The sequence below is a fragment of the Bombus impatiens genome, unplaced genomic scaffold (assembly GCF_000188095.3).
Source record: "Bombus impatiens unplaced genomic scaffold, BIMP_2.2 scf_0565, whole genome shotgun sequence".
Taxonomy (NCBI): domain Eukaryota; kingdom Metazoa; phylum Arthropoda; class Insecta; order Hymenoptera; family Apidae; genus Bombus; species Bombus impatiens.
The window spans coordinates 270,242-287,275 of NT_176984.1; the positions used below are offsets into that span (position 1 = coordinate 270,242).

Genomic DNA, 17,034 nt, shown 5'->3' on the forward strand with positions numbered 1-17,034 from the left:
GTCGCGTTGGCGATGTTGGTCCGCGCAGACGCACCCTTTTCGATACAGAGAATGAGGGTGGGGGGAAGGTGTTATCACGGGATTGAAATTGATCCGGTGAAATGGAAATCGCGAAAGTTTTGGCAATAAGTATCCGCGGATGGAGAAAAGAGCCAGAGAGAACGATCGATGAACGAGTGAGTGTGCTAAGGTGAATGAAAGTTATTCGTGGAGCATAGCGACTGGAATAGCTTCTAGACCTTTGGCGTAGGAATTGCGGAGCAGGACATGGGATTGCGAGATATGGTGGGATAGAGACGTTCTTGGAAGAATTTGACGAGGGATGCTGAGTCAGGGGACGTTGGATGGTGTGAATGAAGCGTGTTTGGGTTAGATAGAGAATGATGCGATTGCAGAGATTATTTCGGTTCTTTTTAAAGATAGTCGATGAAAATGGAATTGTTGGTGGTAGGAGTACTCCTGCGCAGTTTATTTTTCGCGTTTTTATATCTTCATCGAGTCGTTAATGAACGTCGTATTTCTAGATTATCAGAATGCATGATTATCTACGTTGTCCTAACGAGCAGCGGATCTTGCGTCTCTTCTATTTCTGTTTCCGGTGGTTCGTTCTGCGAATAAATGTCGACGAAATGTGCAAGATTATGGTCCGATGCTCCGTGATAACGTCAATGTCATGCAATCGTTATCTGTCGAGACATTAGCGCCATCATGGCGAACGTGATTAGAGCGAATGATTTCCAGGCAAACAGATACACAGTGTCCCCGGTGATATCCTTTCCACGCACAATGCAACGTTTGAATAAACTAGAAGTAGCTCTATACCACAGAGAATATGCCACAGAGAGTACCAGAAAAAGGTTTTATAAATGTTTAAATACTTCCGTGAATTACATGATACATATATAATATATGTATATTATTATTATTATTATTGAACAAGCGTAAAATAGTTATTCAGGTATTTGTTTCGATAAAGTATGCAGTCGAGGAAGTTTAATCTGGACGAACTGGAACTAGCGTTTGAATTTGGAAAATCTATTTTCGATGTTCAGTTACAAATGACCATTGCCCTTGCCGCGTTATAATCTGGTCGACACAATTCGTAAACTTCGTCGCATCTTGAAAATAACACTAACGAATTTAATTCGCCTTACTCGTTTTCAAGCAATTTCGAAAAGGATCGTACAACTAAAAGAATTGCCAGTCGTGAAACGCACGACAGACGATTCGTCAAACTTTTGCGTTTATCAACGACACTCGCGAATTCTATTTTCACACTCGTCACGTTATTGTACCTAAAGCCCTAACAAAATCTCGATATCAAACCTAAATTCTAAATCCAATGCCGAAAACAAATTCGACCTAACAAAACCTGAAACAGTTTCATACTCGAAACATCGACTTGTAGTAACTATAGTTGTCGACGTTTGTAGAGGTCGGGGGGAGCACGAGGAGGAACATCGTGACACGGTCGCAATAGTTGCACGGATCGACTGCAACCGGCACTTCCTGGCCGTCCCCTGCCCCTATACCTCTTCCATCGAGAGCTTTCCTGCTCATGGACGCCAATATGGGAACGGTACATGGTCGGAACGAACGCGAGTCTAGCTTAGTCGTAGAGAAGGGAGAAGCCTAGCCCGACGACCTTGATCGTCGACTACGCGGATATCTCTGTTCTCGAGTCGGTCAACTGGGTCAGGTGCGCGGTCCGGAGAAGCACACTTCTACACACCACAGGTGGTAGCCAGTGAAAGTAGTCGAAAATTATGCGCTCGATCGCGGATCTGCCACGCGAACGAACTCGAACGGTACTTGGGCCAGGTCGACGGTTCCTCCTCCTACTCCGAGGCCAGTTGAATGGACAGAAGTCGACTTTGCGGTCGGTGAAAGTAGCAGGAACCTTCGGCTAACTGGGTTACGAACGCTCTCCGTGATTGCAGAGATATATCGGCCTCTTGGCATTTGCCGAGACGGCCTCGTAAAAGGACGGGACGTGATCGAAAGCTGAACAGCTTGGCAGTCAGGGTATGTGAGCGATGTGGACGGTGAGCGTTCGTTGAAAGTAAGGGGAGTCCCGAGTGTTTAGATTGCGTGGGAAGAACCTTCGAGTATTAATATTGAGACGGATGAAGGTTTAGGTGTTGGGTTTGAGTAGAGAGAGAAGCGGTTAAGGGGATGATTTGGATATTGAGATGGTGTAGGAATACTTTTGAATATTAATGTGGAATGGGAGAAAGTTTCGAGTGTGAATTTGTCTAAGATTCGCGTAATAGAGAAACGATTTTGGATATTTAAATCGAACAAGGCGAAAGTTACAGGCGTGGAAACTGAGTAGAAGAAGGCTCGAAGTAGCAAAATGTAATGGAAGAAAAATTCGAACGCCGATTAGATGGAAATTTGGAGTGTCGATATCGCGTAGGAAGAAACGAAAGTTGAAAACAAGACTCACCTGTTCGCTTTCGTAGATAGCGGTGTTGACTGGTCCATTCTCGATGGGGTCGCGGCTTACTTTCGCTCGAATCTGAAAAACCACGAAGGAATCGAGTTAAGGCGAGAGAGACGACAAAAGGTCTTTCCGTTTAATCGAGGCTCGACCCGGTTATTTTCAGACCCGGTCGGACCCATTTTCCGCCGGCAACCGCGTAACGACGCGTGCCTAAGTTTAGACCACGGCGATAATACCTCAAGGTTCAACTTGTTAGCCATCTTACGAAATTATCGAAAATCGCCGCGCGTGTTTACATCCTTGGCTCTTGGTCGAGGATTATGTCATCGGCGTGGACTTGGCAAAGGACTGAGTCGTACGAGCCGATGCATCTGTTTCTTTCGCCAGCCGTTAGTTACTATACAACTATATATATAAACACACCTATGAAGTATGTTCGATACAACGTTCGTTGCGATTCTTTGAACGACAAAAAGATGCTTCGAGTAGAAATTACCATCGAATCGATAATAATAGACCGCGATATAGGAAATTTTCGAAAAGTTCATTTTTCACGATTATGATGCGATCTCTGCTGCAGATATGAGTTAGGGAAGTAAAGATCTTTTAACGACGCGCGAACAAAACAGGTTTGGCCTATCGGTATTCTATATTCAATCCTAATCTTGTTACTATCTACATATCGTGTTACATCAAACAGTTCTCTACTTTTACTTCTTTTCATTCTCTTCGCTCAACCTTGCTAGTATCCCGTGTACACGGTGGCTGTTCTTAATAATCGGAGAATTCGAATTTCCTCATCAAATATCGTCGCTCGGAATCACGATCAGGATTTAATCCACTCTATTCCGTTCACTGGGCATTCCGACACATACTTCCCCCGGTTCTGCGCGCCTCTACAATCTACACTCGTTAATGGAAAAATCTTGAATTTTAATATCAGGTATCTTTTATCAAAAATGTTAATCGCTATTTAATTTATTCCCATCCAATTGGTAATCCTGTATGTTCTTCCTTTGAATCTATGTTATATGTTGTATATATATATAATACAAATATTTACGTTCTCCAGTTATTAATTTTATAGCCATTCAATACGGCATTTATGTCATTATTCGTATAGATAATTAGCTAAATATTTTGCTGGTTGTGTTTCAGATTCTAATCGCAAGATATTAACACTAGAACTAACACACCAGTCAAATTGACTGGTTTTACAATCTTATTTTAAAATTTCTACTTCATGTTATATTTTTTTTTTATAATAATGTAATGATTTTCGCAACGATAACTAAAATAATAATATAATGAATTTTATTTTGTTTTTATGTATTCAAACTGAAAATAATTTTGTATCAAGGCTACTTATATCAACACTAGTCAAAATGACTGGTATTGGCATAAGTGTAAAAGGGTTCTGCAATCTGTTTATCGAACCCCAATTAACCAGATTTCTCGTTTTGTACAACCCCCCACACGTTTTTCAAATTTTTACTGCGTATCCTCCGATATGATGATATCAGTTATTAAGAAGATTCCGGATCGATCGCTAGATCGCAACACTAGAAATACCACACCAGTCAAAATGTAAGAAAGTAACAGATCAATAAATATACAAATATTCTATTATTACGTATTTTTTGAAGACCAGTCATTTTGACTGTTTCTGGTAAAAATAGCTTCGTATTAACTATCGATAGTTCTAGTGTTAATAATTGAGCAAACATACAAATGCTCTTTCGTTGTCTATTCTACGCACGAGAAAACGATCATGATCTCAATTCGCTGATAATCCACAATTTTAATATATCAAAAAATCCTTACCATGAATCACTTGTATATTAATTAATCTCTGCTTAAATTTGTCGAATTAATTCCTCGTTTGTCTTTCATCTTATCTATTAACAGTGTAAGCTGTAGAAAATTACTTGCGGTCGGGAATTTATTTGGTCAGTATTTAAAAATGTTGATCAAAGATATAGATAGTCTGATTACTATCATGAATCAGATTTTTTTTTTATTTTTAGCTATTTTGCATTACGATAGTCCTCTTTACTCGTAAAGCGACATTAAAGTAAAACGATCGACGAAAGTGTATTTACTGTGATCGTCGAATAAAAAGAAACAACATAGGAAAATCAAAATACACGTTACGATATTCAGGAAATTAAAAGCAAGATACGCGTTATGGAATTCAGCAATTAACGACATTTTATTCAAGTTCTATTCCTTTACGATTGTCTACGAATACATAAATTTGCATAAATATTTATAACAAGCGTTTCTCACGATATGTAACGATTTCAGTGGGACTCTTTCCGGATTCTCGACTCGTAAAAATTCAACCGCATCGTTCGACGGGTTAACGGTGCGATTCGATCGTTAGATCGCAGGTGGAGGCCGCGATGGATCTAAATGAAAATCTAAGCGCGAGATTCTCAATCGTTCGAGCGTGGCCAGACCGTTATCGCCGTGCTCTGCATTCAGACGTTCCCAGTGCTTTCCTCTTTTTTCTTTCTCTTTCCTTCCTTCGACGCCACGGTGAAAACGACGCGTCTCCGCGACTTTCGTCGTTTCGTAACGGTGCGACGCGTCGATCGCGATTCCAAAGAACGAAGCAAAATAAAGGAAAGCGGTTGATCGATCGACGATTTTTCGTTTAGTCGTCAGCTAATCGGGAAGAAATCTCGATATTTTCGCGTTTAGTCGTTTCTAACTTTTATTCTTCTCTTCTCGAATGTTATTTGAATTCTATTACCTTAGTTGTTCTTCCTACTCTACCCTAAACTTTCTATTTAACTATTCTTCCTTCAATGACACTGACAAGTAACGTAAAAATGATATTGGAAAATCATGTCAGAGCATATATTCGTTTATTAAGATAACCGATGATATGTGACACATAGTTGCGTAACAAAAGGTTAGACAACAAAATCTAGATATCCGTTTAAAACTTCTACAGAGATATTCTGCTCTGTTGGACTGGAAAATGCAAACAGACAGTAAATAAAAATTGTTCACAAATATGTTCAAGTCATTCGAAGCACATATGTCTCGCGTCATCAAAAACGCAATCGCTATTTCAGAAAAGCGATAATAACTTGTTTTATGCCGTAGTACAGCTGTTCAATAAACATTCGAGATCCCCGTAAAAGACATCGCAAACAGATGCTGCGTAATCCACCAGAGATAAGCAATCCTTGTAAAGGAATTGCGATATGTAATGGATTTTCTCGTCATTTATTCGACGATCGATGCTCTCGATTATCGATGAACGATGAAAAACAATTTCACAAATGTGTATGTTATGGACATTGATCTGTGGAACCCATTATTCGATTTCAGATATACGAAAAACAAAAACGACATATATATATCTTGTTAAGTATTCTAAAATTTGTATAATTAATTCCAAAAAAATCTCAAAAATGTAATTGTAGAAATTGGCAAATTCTTTTACAGCGTGTGTCGAGTTTGTTCATTTTTAATTGCAGGTTCGACTATGTCTTTGAATCTCACGCTCATATACAGGGTATCAACCTTCGAACTGAATGAATTTTCCACGAGGATTTTATTTGTTTCTACAGAAACGTAAGATAGAAAGTTAACCGAGAGAAGAGTTGCGTTTCGCTTCGGAAAATCATCTCGAGGTCATGGATCACGCATACTCGCACACGCGAGTAGCTGCGTTATGTATTATGCAAGTACCTACAGCTTTATCTTGTCTCGTTGATGTTAATTAAATGTAAGCTGTGAAACGCGGAAGGGGCTAAGTTCGGGGAGATAAATCCGCCACGCCTTATAAGCGAATTAATCGTGCGTTCCAACCTCGTTGCATGCTGATAACCCTCGGCTGAGTTTCAACAGAATGTCCGTGCTTCGCGAAGACGATAAAACCAGCATCGCTGTCCGAAGCGACCGAACAGTACGAATATCGATGTTCCCGCGAGAGTTAGATTTCACGAAACTCGCTTTTCAATGGCAGACGAGTGGGATTAAGGCCAATGAAATCTTTCGAAGACAAGCCACGCGAGACAAAGTTGAGCATCATTTAAATAAAATATCGCTTAACGTGTTCGCTACCGGCGTTATAAACGAGTCGTTCTAGGATTAAGAACGTAATCTTTCAGTAAGTGCTTCTTCTTCGAATTATTATTTCCATTGCAAAGAAACACGCGACGCGATAGGTGAGTTTGCTACTTATTCGGAATTGATGAGGGAATTATGTGTGTTAATTTTCTTTTTTTCCTCTTTCTTCTCTTTTTCGATATACACATATACACGTTTGCTGCTTATTCGGAATTGATGAGAGAATTATGTGTGTTAATTTCCTTTTTTTCCTCTTTCTTCTCTTTTTCAATATACACGTATACTTAATCCTTAAATCGGTTCACCTAATTAGAAATTATCGTAAGTTTCTGAATCAAGCGTGACATTAATTCCGTATAATGGAAGATTATATTCAATTTAAACGATATGCAAAATAATTAGCTAATAGGTCTCGTAGCAATTTTCAGATAATGATATAGCAATTTCATATAATTTAGCCTGATACGTATGATTTACACGCGTCATCGCGATGTTTCTTATGGAATATTTGTAATAGCGCTTTAAGACAATATAACTTTCGTTTCTTCGTGCGACGAGAAAGACAGAAATATTTCCGTCAATGTCCAATTCGATATTGACGATGATAGAAATTTCAAATATCTGTGTAACAGCGAAAGAAACTGCTTCGATTTCGAATACTATGCGAAATATTCGATTCGCCGTTCAACGACAGAAGCTTTCTCCAGTCCGCGTAAGCGTTCAAATGTATCCACGACGATCAAAGGTGACTAATCATCCACGTCATCCCATGATGATGAAACAAAACATTGTCTGGCTACGTAAGGAAAAAGGGAAGAACTCACCTTCTCGACGATAAAACGACAAATAATTGTCTAATCATACGAAGGCCAAGTTCGTCATCGCTGTGACAGTGTGCCGGATTGACGAATTGCAACAGAATATATCCGGTGCACTTGAATTTATCAGATAAGCAAAGCGCTCGTGCCCATTTATCGATCGATCGATAAAACGGGTATGCGTGATATTCCATTTACCTTCTTTTTGCGTGGGTGCTGTTCCTCGAGGTAATCGAGCACTATACCCTCGTCCAGGGTGGTTGTCGAGCCAGGGGTGCTACTCGACGACGAACCAGACGCGTTGTAAGGGTAGTGTTGTTGATTGTGCGAAGGATGAGCGGATGTTGGCCACAGAGAACCGGTGGTAGGTGCCCCCTCGTCGCTGAGAGGCGGACTCGGGGTGCCGCTACGCCATGAAGCCCCGCTGCTGCTGCTGCTGCTATTCGAGGTGCCACCGACTCCTGGTGAGCCAACGACCATGCCACCACCTCCGCCACCTCGACCTCCCCAGGAACCTTATTCGCGAAAAACAAAAATACATGGTTAGTTTGTCTCGATTGAACAACTTGTTTGCGAGTTGATTACTCGCAGATGATCCAAGCTCCGATCCGAGTAGCGTTTCATTTTTCGGAATCTTGTTCGCATAATTTTCGAGGAGCCTTCAATCTCCAAAATTAAATGTCCAATTTACTATGGTATTTGTATAGCGATTATATGGGCTGTAAGTATATTTCGTACCTGCATGCCTCGTCTATTGTATTCAAAAATATCTTAGAACAGCTGTAGGAGGTGTTATAAAATGTTTGATGCAAACAAGTACCTCTTGTGTCTTGTTATAAATTTCGCAGGTTCGGAGTCGGAGAAATGCTTGAATTGATAGATCGTTGCAAATTGACATGCGATTGAGTGTAATCTCTGTGTGGAATTGAGATTAGATAGAACCGCTGTCAGACATAATGGCAAGCTTGAATTTACGATCATGTAGCTCGGATATGCGATTTCGATCGCTAGTAATTGCATAGACACTTAGAGTAATACATTGCGGATAAAGACAGATGACCGGTATACATGTATATGTACACGTATATACATGTATCACATAATAAATCAAACGTGTAAAGCGTATGTGTTAACAGCAGCGATTCCTAGCCCCTACAATACGGCTAAAGTAAAATACAAAATGTGCATCGTTTAAATAATTATGGCCGATACTACACAGCCGCATGCAGCTTTCTACGATCGAAACAAATTCATCTCGAGCCGAAACTTTGTTTTCGAGATTTCATTCGTTCTATCAAACATCTAGCAATTTGCTCGTTTCTAATGTAAACTTTGACTAAGTCGAACCTATCGAAGTCGTTAGAACACGAAGGCTATTCGCAGTGTGATACTGACCGTAATTGTGTTGGCAGTGCAATGGCAGGGGATTGTGAGGGCTGTGTGGCGAACATGAGAGCGACATGAGGACAAGAGCGGCGGTGCATTCGTCCATGCAATCGCCGCGTTCGTTGGTACGACAACCCTCGCGGCCGCATCCGTGGGGTATTCTGTCGCTCCAACCGCTGTACGATCGCTCGGAGTCATTACTCGAGCTGGGTCGTCGTTTTCTGGATCTGAAACACGAATGATACATATTCGTAGATTAATTACGATCCACAAGGTTCGCTCGTATTGCAATTTTCAGCTCGTTGCACGAACACCAGCCGTAAGACGCTGGTTAATGTCGCGTGCAAGATCGCAGAATCACGATCACTGTCGTCATCTACGTTCATTCACGGCCGTGATCGTGACTTTTTTATCTCGAGCGAATTTGCTCGCTGTGATCGTAATTCTTTCCTGAATTATTCTTATAACACGATTAATTTTTTACAAACTACCTCGATACAACGTACATAAAAGTATCTGCACGTAAGGTAAATTGAAAATTACGTTACGTTTTCCTCGTATAACGTACATTTGCCTTATCCAAGATTCAAACTAGAAGATAATTTAATTTTCTTTCCTTCGTACTATTATTATCGGTACGTTAAGTACTAGAATATTAATTCTTCCTGTCGATTTCAAAATCGTAACATTCGTTCGATGTCTTTGATGTAAAGTATACAGGTTTTGCGAGAAGGATCGGTTAAACCAGAAGCGATCAGGAAAAATCACAAGCTACTGCGAACGATCATCGTGATTGGGATCGAACGTGATCGAATCGTTTGAGATTGACAAGTAGTGTTTCGTGCCATCTTTAGTGCATACGTGACTATTATCTAATTAATTAATTAATTAAATTATTAAAATTATCTAAATTATCTAAAGACCGTCGAACACCAGTGTTCGCTTTACAATCGTCAGTTATTTCAATATTACAGTAATCGGTAATTCGTGGCAATTTGTACAATGTAACTTTGATTAGAAAGTAAACAACACGGTGAATTTCAAATACTCGAACGCTTATATGTCGAAAAAGAAGGACAAGTGCCAGATGGGACATTTCAGCTAAGAGTAAAACTATTCGGAAACTGTTGAGGTTTGTCTCGGAATAGAAAGGGGAAATGTACCTGGATGAATGTACAATAGAAGTAAGTACAGTGTATGCTAGTTACAGGTCCGGAGGCTACTTTACGATAGATCCCCGAAGACATGGGCCTATGAGCATTTGTATAATTATGAAAACTGACCTGTCTATACCCCGTTGCACCATCTGTGCACGGCATGTTGCTAGAAAAGGCCACGAGGTAGAGAGACCATTCAAACTGATTTGAAGCTAAACAATACTCAATGGCTTCAAGGATTAAAAAAACGAACCTCTAGAGAAGACGTAGAGTTTTCCTAGAAGTGAGAATCGCTTCGACAGAAAGAACAGATTAATCGGTAATTTCAAACAAACGATTTCGTGACAAAGTAAAAAACCCAACGAATCGTCAGACTGCATCGCAACGTAACGTTGTAAGGGGCAACGTAGCGCAACGAGATTAGTGGATGAACAGGCAGCTTTCGTAACGGAAGAAGTTTCGTTTTCCAACTTCCTAACGTTTTCCATCTCTTTCCATCATCCGTCTTTTTCTTCCTTTTTTCTTTTTGTTCGTAGAAGCACGTCTTTGCGTACGTACGATCACACGGCCTGTCCCGACAATAGGAGCTGTCGTAACAACCAATCGTTTGCCAGCCTTTCCGTGGAATTTCGCGCTTCTACAATTACGTAAAATAATGTTTTCCAGCCTATATTCCGTAGGCACCACGATGGCCAGTACGGTCTTTGTACCGTAATGTCCCGGCGGACGACGTGCTGTAAATTACAGTTTTCTAAGAACAGCCGTAAAGATGCCACGATAACACGCCACGGACTTTGGTCTACGCGTTCCTCCAGATCGGTAGCCTGGTCATTTTCGACCGTGTACCCGCTACTGGCATCTTTGTTCGCGTGGAACTTTGCGCGAGTCGTTAATCGCCGTGTCGATTATCGCGATATTAGATTGTTTCGTAAGTTTGCCGGCAATTGTTCAGAGTGTGATCGTAAACCGCTGGGAAATGATTTTGATACAGTATTGGATGTTAATGTCTTGCAATTTACCAGGTTTACGATGTATCGAAAAGTAAGTGTGAGGTAAGTTGCTCGGGGAAGGCCAGGAGATCGCCGGTAGATCGAACGGTTGGACAACTGACACCTGCTGATCGATAGAAACCCCGACTTTCTAGGAAATTACAAGGCAAATTTTCCTCGTTATCTTCGCCTATCAGGTGTCTAGACGGCCTTGTGAAATAATAAAATCGATGTGGTCGTCTTGAAAAAGTTTCCCTATAGACTGAATCGATAAAATTATAACCAATCTATATTTGTTCAAAGTTTAAAGCTTCACGAACTTGAACAAGGTATCATCGAGGATATCATCGAAGAATCAACCGATTCGATCGAAAAGCAACGAAACTGCCAAGGAGGAAATACAGGAAAGAGAAAACGAAGGAAGAGAAAAAATCGGAGGAAAATCACGAAAGCAACGAGCCATCCGGCTCGGCGTACTTTCTACGATCCGATCCACCAAGTTTCACCTCCCCGCGCCATTCTGTCTCCGTGTTCCGTAGGACTTTCATACAAGAAGCTTTAGAACTCTTGGTCAAGCCTGGAAGCGACAGTCACCGATAGTTTCCGTACGTACCGTCGATGGAAGAGATACGGAGAGATCGTAAAATCGATAAGTAAGTGTACGATCGAGATTCGGAAATCGGAATTTCAGACAGCGTCGTATCTCACCGTATCTCTCATTTTCAGCGAACAGCATACGAAATAACCGACGTCCTCCAACGACAAATTGGTCAGTTCCACTCTTTGTGAACGTTTTCAATTTCGTTGCCAGCGGGAAATACCGATACTCAATCGGAAAGAAAAAAGAAATCCTGACCATTTAACGCGCGACTACCGTATCTCTTACAGCGAGTATAGACGTACGCGAAGGACACGAGAGCGTGATATCTCTAACGTTGGAAGTGGGAGACACGAAACGACGTAGTCAAGGCCGCCGCTTAGCCGTTCCGCTCGGAGCGGTACATCGAGAGTCGAAAGTGAAACGTCGCCGGTACCGGCGGAATGACGCACGATTTTCTCTGTCTTTCTCCCTCCGATACGATTGAAATACACGAACGAACAGTCGTGGCTGTCCCGTTTTCGTGATCGCTTTCGCACACGCCGCTCAGGATACCGAACGCGTTAAACGCGTGAAAGTTAAGCAGAGATAAGTATGCTCGAGGGGTCGATAATTGCCGTACAATTGCAACAGGTATGTAAGCGGAAAGTAAACGGAAGGGAAGTAACAGGGAGTTGTACCGCGTAGAAACGCGCCAGGAGAGGGATGACGGTGAAAGAAGACTAGGCGTACCTACCGCTAGAAACGGCACAATACACAGTCAGGGATTTGTTGTATGGTAAACGCGGACGCTACCTTGGATTTCCAAACGAGAGGCTTTGGTCGAAGGGACTCGACGTGTAATAATGGGATTTACTCGCCCGTTTAGGTCGGATTAGTCACAGAGACAATAAGAGAAGATAACGAATTTTACGACCGTGGTAGCCTCTTTCGTTTCTCTGTCTGTTTCAGTCGCTTATTTCGTGCCAAGTCAATATTAATATTAATCAATGTACGATAAAATGCAATTGCTTGGATTTGCGACGCAGGCATACGCCAGCTGTCCGAGACGATAAGATGACCAATTAATTATTCGCCGTGGTGCAAATTCGTAAAAAGTTCCGTAGCGGAGGTTGTCGCTGCCAGATGAAAAAGAGAGTTTGCGTTTCGTCCCGGGACTACCGGTGGACTCTCGTCAGTGAAGCTATGCCCGGTAGTCCCTGCCGCCTTAGACGTAGAGGGAGTCTCGCTAGATGCGGTATTTGTATCATGCGCCCGTATATTCGACCGCTAGCGAGATAGACAGACTCGTTGTCGTCGTAGCCCTCTGGTGTTGACGGTTGGTACCCGCGGCTCGACCTGTCGGCGTCCTATTGATACCGATCCGCAACAGTTCGAACGCGATTCTCACAGCCACGAGGATTAATAAGATTGCCACGTGCGCAAGTGTGGCACAATCGCGAAATACCTCGAGCGTGCCGTTTCACAGCTCGGCCAATTTCCGATCTCGAAAAACCGTTTACCCGCGCCGCTGTCGTTTTAATTAAAGAGACGCTGCGCGTTCGACTAGCTCGCAAAGACGCCGCGCCGCTGCAAAAACGAAAGAGAAAGTAAATTGCCCCGATAGCTTGCGCTCCGAATAACTCGCCGGCTGCCTTGTACTTGGAAAGCCGATCGACGCCGCAGTCAAGGTAGACGGGGGATAATCTTCATCCTCGTCGACGAGCTTTTTTTCCCTCCTTTCTTTCGCGTTGCGTGCTAATTACACGGCGAGCCGGCAGCGTTTACAAGCCGAAACTGAAATTGGGTCGTGGGAAACCCACGCATCGATCTCGTCTCTTTCTTTCTTTCCTTCTTTCTGCGATGCCACGCCGTGTCGTACACTCTTCTCATTTACCTTATTTCCTTTTGCGCGGCTCTCTTCGCGGCTTTCAACCGCCCTCTCTTTTTATACGCGGTTCGATGCCGAGTCCGGGTCGTTTGAAAAATCCGCGAAATAAAGCGGAAAGACAGATAAGATTTGTCTACGATTATTCTCGCGCTGTTTTCTAAACGTAAGAGAGATTTTAATATTCCTTTGCCGCTCTTCAAAACATTCCACGAGAAAGAGAATTCGTGCTCTTCAGGGGGTTGCTGCGATAATTAAATTCCTACTATGTGTGGCGTTAAGAAAAGGCAGGAAACGCATAGCGGTTGCGTGTACGTCGTACGCTCTCGCGTGTTACTGAAGCGTTTCGCCGCATTATCATCTCTTGCGATGACGTAACGTTATGTAACTATTTCGAACGAAGGACACGCTCGTTAGTGCACTCTCGATACGTTGAATCGATGAACCGAAGGATAGCAAACGTACCGTCGAAATTTTTCAACCGTCGCTTTTACAACATTGAGGGAAATTGCTACGACGAATAGATCGATAGATGATCCGTCGATAAAGGAGCTTAATGACGGTCGTTCGACTCTTTCAATTAGCCTCGTTAAAGGATTATAGTTGCCGTTTATAATTACACCAACTGTAAAGAATTTTCACGTCAACGGTATTGTACAGTTGTCTTTCGGCTAAAGAGCTACTTTGTTGGCAATCGAATACGCTTTATGGAAATTGTAGAACGTAATTTTACATTTTTCGCTGAGCCAGCATAGTATGCAGGACATTGGATATTGGTTCGCGTTGAACACAATGATTTCTCAAAGATCTTCCAAGTATCGTGTAATTTAGTTTGCTTCGTAATAGATAGAACGATTTTTTAAATAAACTGAAACACAAAATCGGTCTCCGGACTGTGATTCACTTTAGTAAGAGAAAACTAAAAAGAGAACATCTAATTGACTTCACCAAACAAATAAAATAGTCAAACTCAAAGATGGCATCCCGCTGGGGTTAGCCATCCACACGTTATTCAGCAATTAAGTTAGAAAAATTTGCCAAATGTCCAGCTGAACAAATAATAAAGTACAAATTAAATAATAAAAAAAAAACTTTAGTAAGATGCCGAAGTATATATACAACAGTCTTTAGTTTCAAATGACATATTTGGTCTAACTTTTGTTATACATATATCAAACTTTCCTGCTGATCATCGTAAACGAATAAATATCGAAAGAAAGTCAGATTCGTGCGAGCCGTTGATTTATGCGAAGTCTTTCTTCGATCGTCGATGTATATATGTCAGTCTGTAGAGTTGAAGAAACTTACCTAAGGCTGTCCGCGAGTTTATACGAGACGGTCAACAAATTCAGCTCGTGCCACAAATAACTTAACGCAAAAATGTTCTCTGAAAAGCCTTTCAAAATAGATTGTCTCGAAAAGTAAAACTCGTACGAAGAGAAACCTTTTTCATGCACCCTTTTAAAATTGAAATACAAAGATCCAACAAGGCCAGCGACAGAATTAATTCTGACATCGATTCTAAAGCACCATTTACATACATACGTATACGAAAGCAACCACTAACGACAACGCGTGTGTACGAGAGAAGCGTTTTACGTACAGTATGCGTCGATTCATCTTCGATTTAATTTTCCCCCGAGCAGGCACGCCGATCGGACCTATACTGGGTGAGGCGGATGTAAAGGGGAGAGGCTGTTCCGTGTTCTGCCTCCGGTTGCACGCTCGTGGTTGCCCCAGAAACCGTAATACACTTCTCGTTATATGGGTCAGGGAACACGTTGATCCATATTCGGGACGGCATCCCCCCGTGATCGGGAAACTAGGTCAGCGACTCGTGTGTGCCGCGCCGGGCCACGCGAAACCGTGTGTTGCTAGCTGGCTGCCGCGATCCTGTTCCGGGCTGAGCACGCTTTTCCGGGAGGATCAAACTACTGTATCGAACCGCGTGGTCTACCGTTTTATATACCGATTTCGTATAGGAATTTTCTTTCTCGTTGCTTTTTAAACGTAGCATTAAATCAGTACTGTTTGTATGACATAGACGTCGGCTTGATATTATTGCCGTAATATTATCAAATATATATGTAGATTTTTCATCGCCTAATATTCCGAATGAAATATCTATTTTTGAAAATTGCGTTGCTTAACACGTTGAATGTCATGGGGGTCACCGGTGACCGGCGCACCGAGGTTGGTAGAAATACATAATTTGAACAAATTTCAATAATTATAAATTTTGTATTGTTGCCATCGTTACTACGATGGTGCGACGAAATGAATTTGCGCCATCATTATATGCACCGACCCAGCCAGTGGCTGTCGAACATGGGAAAACCCAGCTTTTTCCGTGTTTCACCTTAAGGAACCATAACCCTAAGGAACGTTTCTACCTGAAAGATGTTCCATAGTAATTAAGGGCCTTGCCAGTAAAGTAAAAGATGCTAAATCTTAATGACGGTTCTTCAGGATTATTGCGAGTCCGAATAAATATGATCGAAGGATGGATTATGGTTTATGGTAGGTAACGTAGCGTAGTTAATAAAAAAAATGTCAGACCTTGTAAAACTAGCCTGGCATTCAACGTGTTAAGTATTTTCCAAAGAGGATCCCGGTAGTCGCTAGTGTACTTGCACGAGAATATAGTATGCTATTAACAAAATTTATATAAAAAATGCACCTATACGTATAATAAGCCTACGTCTGAGTTGGCAGCATCGTCCCTTCGAATTACTTTACAGCTTTACTCTAAACTCTTCAGCAACAGTTACCTGGTGCAAATCCGACATTCGTAATAATAACGTCTCGATGTACCTAATGGCACATTGCAGGCCCAAGAAGTCCAAGATAAAAGAAACGAATAATTTTCGACTAAACAAAGAACAACCCTTAAAATGTGCCAAAAATTACCTGTACGCTTTATGTCGGTTTAAAGTTGGTACAGTAATAAACACACATATACAGAGGTATCTGAAGGAGGATTTTCCTCGAGAAGGTAACAGAAGTAAACAAAGAGAAGGAAACGTATGTCGGAGTCAGGTTGGCATTTTGGGGCGTTCTATGAACCTTTACTTACTTTACCGTTGCGAATGTAGCTAATATTTATCAGTACGAATGTGGACACTACAAGAGGCTACGAGTAATGGCAATAGGATGTTCGAGATGATGGTGACAACAAATTCAGGTTCGATAAGGAATCCACGGTCCACGGGAGGACAAGTATCAACGTACTACTCGATTCGGCTAACTTCTCGAAAACTCAATCAGTAATTCGTCCAACGACTAACTAACAAACTAACTCACACCTAATCGAAAAGAAACTGCCCTTATATACTCCTGTCCCCACTTCTCGGGTCAATCTTTGTTTTTAAGGAGAGCCATATACTCATTTCATCGAAAACTCAATCAGTAATTCGTCCAACGACTAACTAACAAACTAACTCACACCTAATCGAAAAGAAACTGCCCTTATATACTCCTGTCCCCACTTCTCGGGTCAATCTTTGTTTTTAAGGAGAGCCATATAATCATTTCATACCTTCGAGTCAGATTGGAACATTAAAACTATTTCTTATTTTTATTACTTAAGTGCCGTTATAGTAAAAGTCTGGACTAGGATATTGGGGGTTTTCCCAACATTCCGGACGGGAAATCCCGATGTTCTTTCATCTCCGACAACGTGTC

General features: G+C 41.7%; 1 protein-coding gene across 2 annotated transcripts in view; it reads right to left on the bottom strand.

The window, feature by feature from the left end:
* LOC100746230 (zinc finger protein 395) overlaps positions 1 to 17,034 on the bottom strand; it is a 92,341-nt gene that overhangs the window by 26,121 nt on the left and 49,186 nt on the right. The window contains exons 3-5 of one of the 2 annotated variants that reach the window (XM_003491470.4): positions 8,749 to 8,966; positions 7,552 to 7,868; positions 2,450 to 2,521 (exon numbers count right to left, since the gene is read on the bottom strand). In XM_003491470.4, coding sequence (XP_003491518.1) covers positions 2,450 to 2,521; positions 7,552 to 7,868; positions 8,749 to 8,966 — 607 coding nt within the window. The remainder of the gene's footprint in view (positions 1 to 2,449; positions 2,522 to 7,551; positions 7,869 to 8,748; positions 8,967 to 17,034) is intronic. The other variant, XM_024369406.2, reaches the window with a different exon arrangement.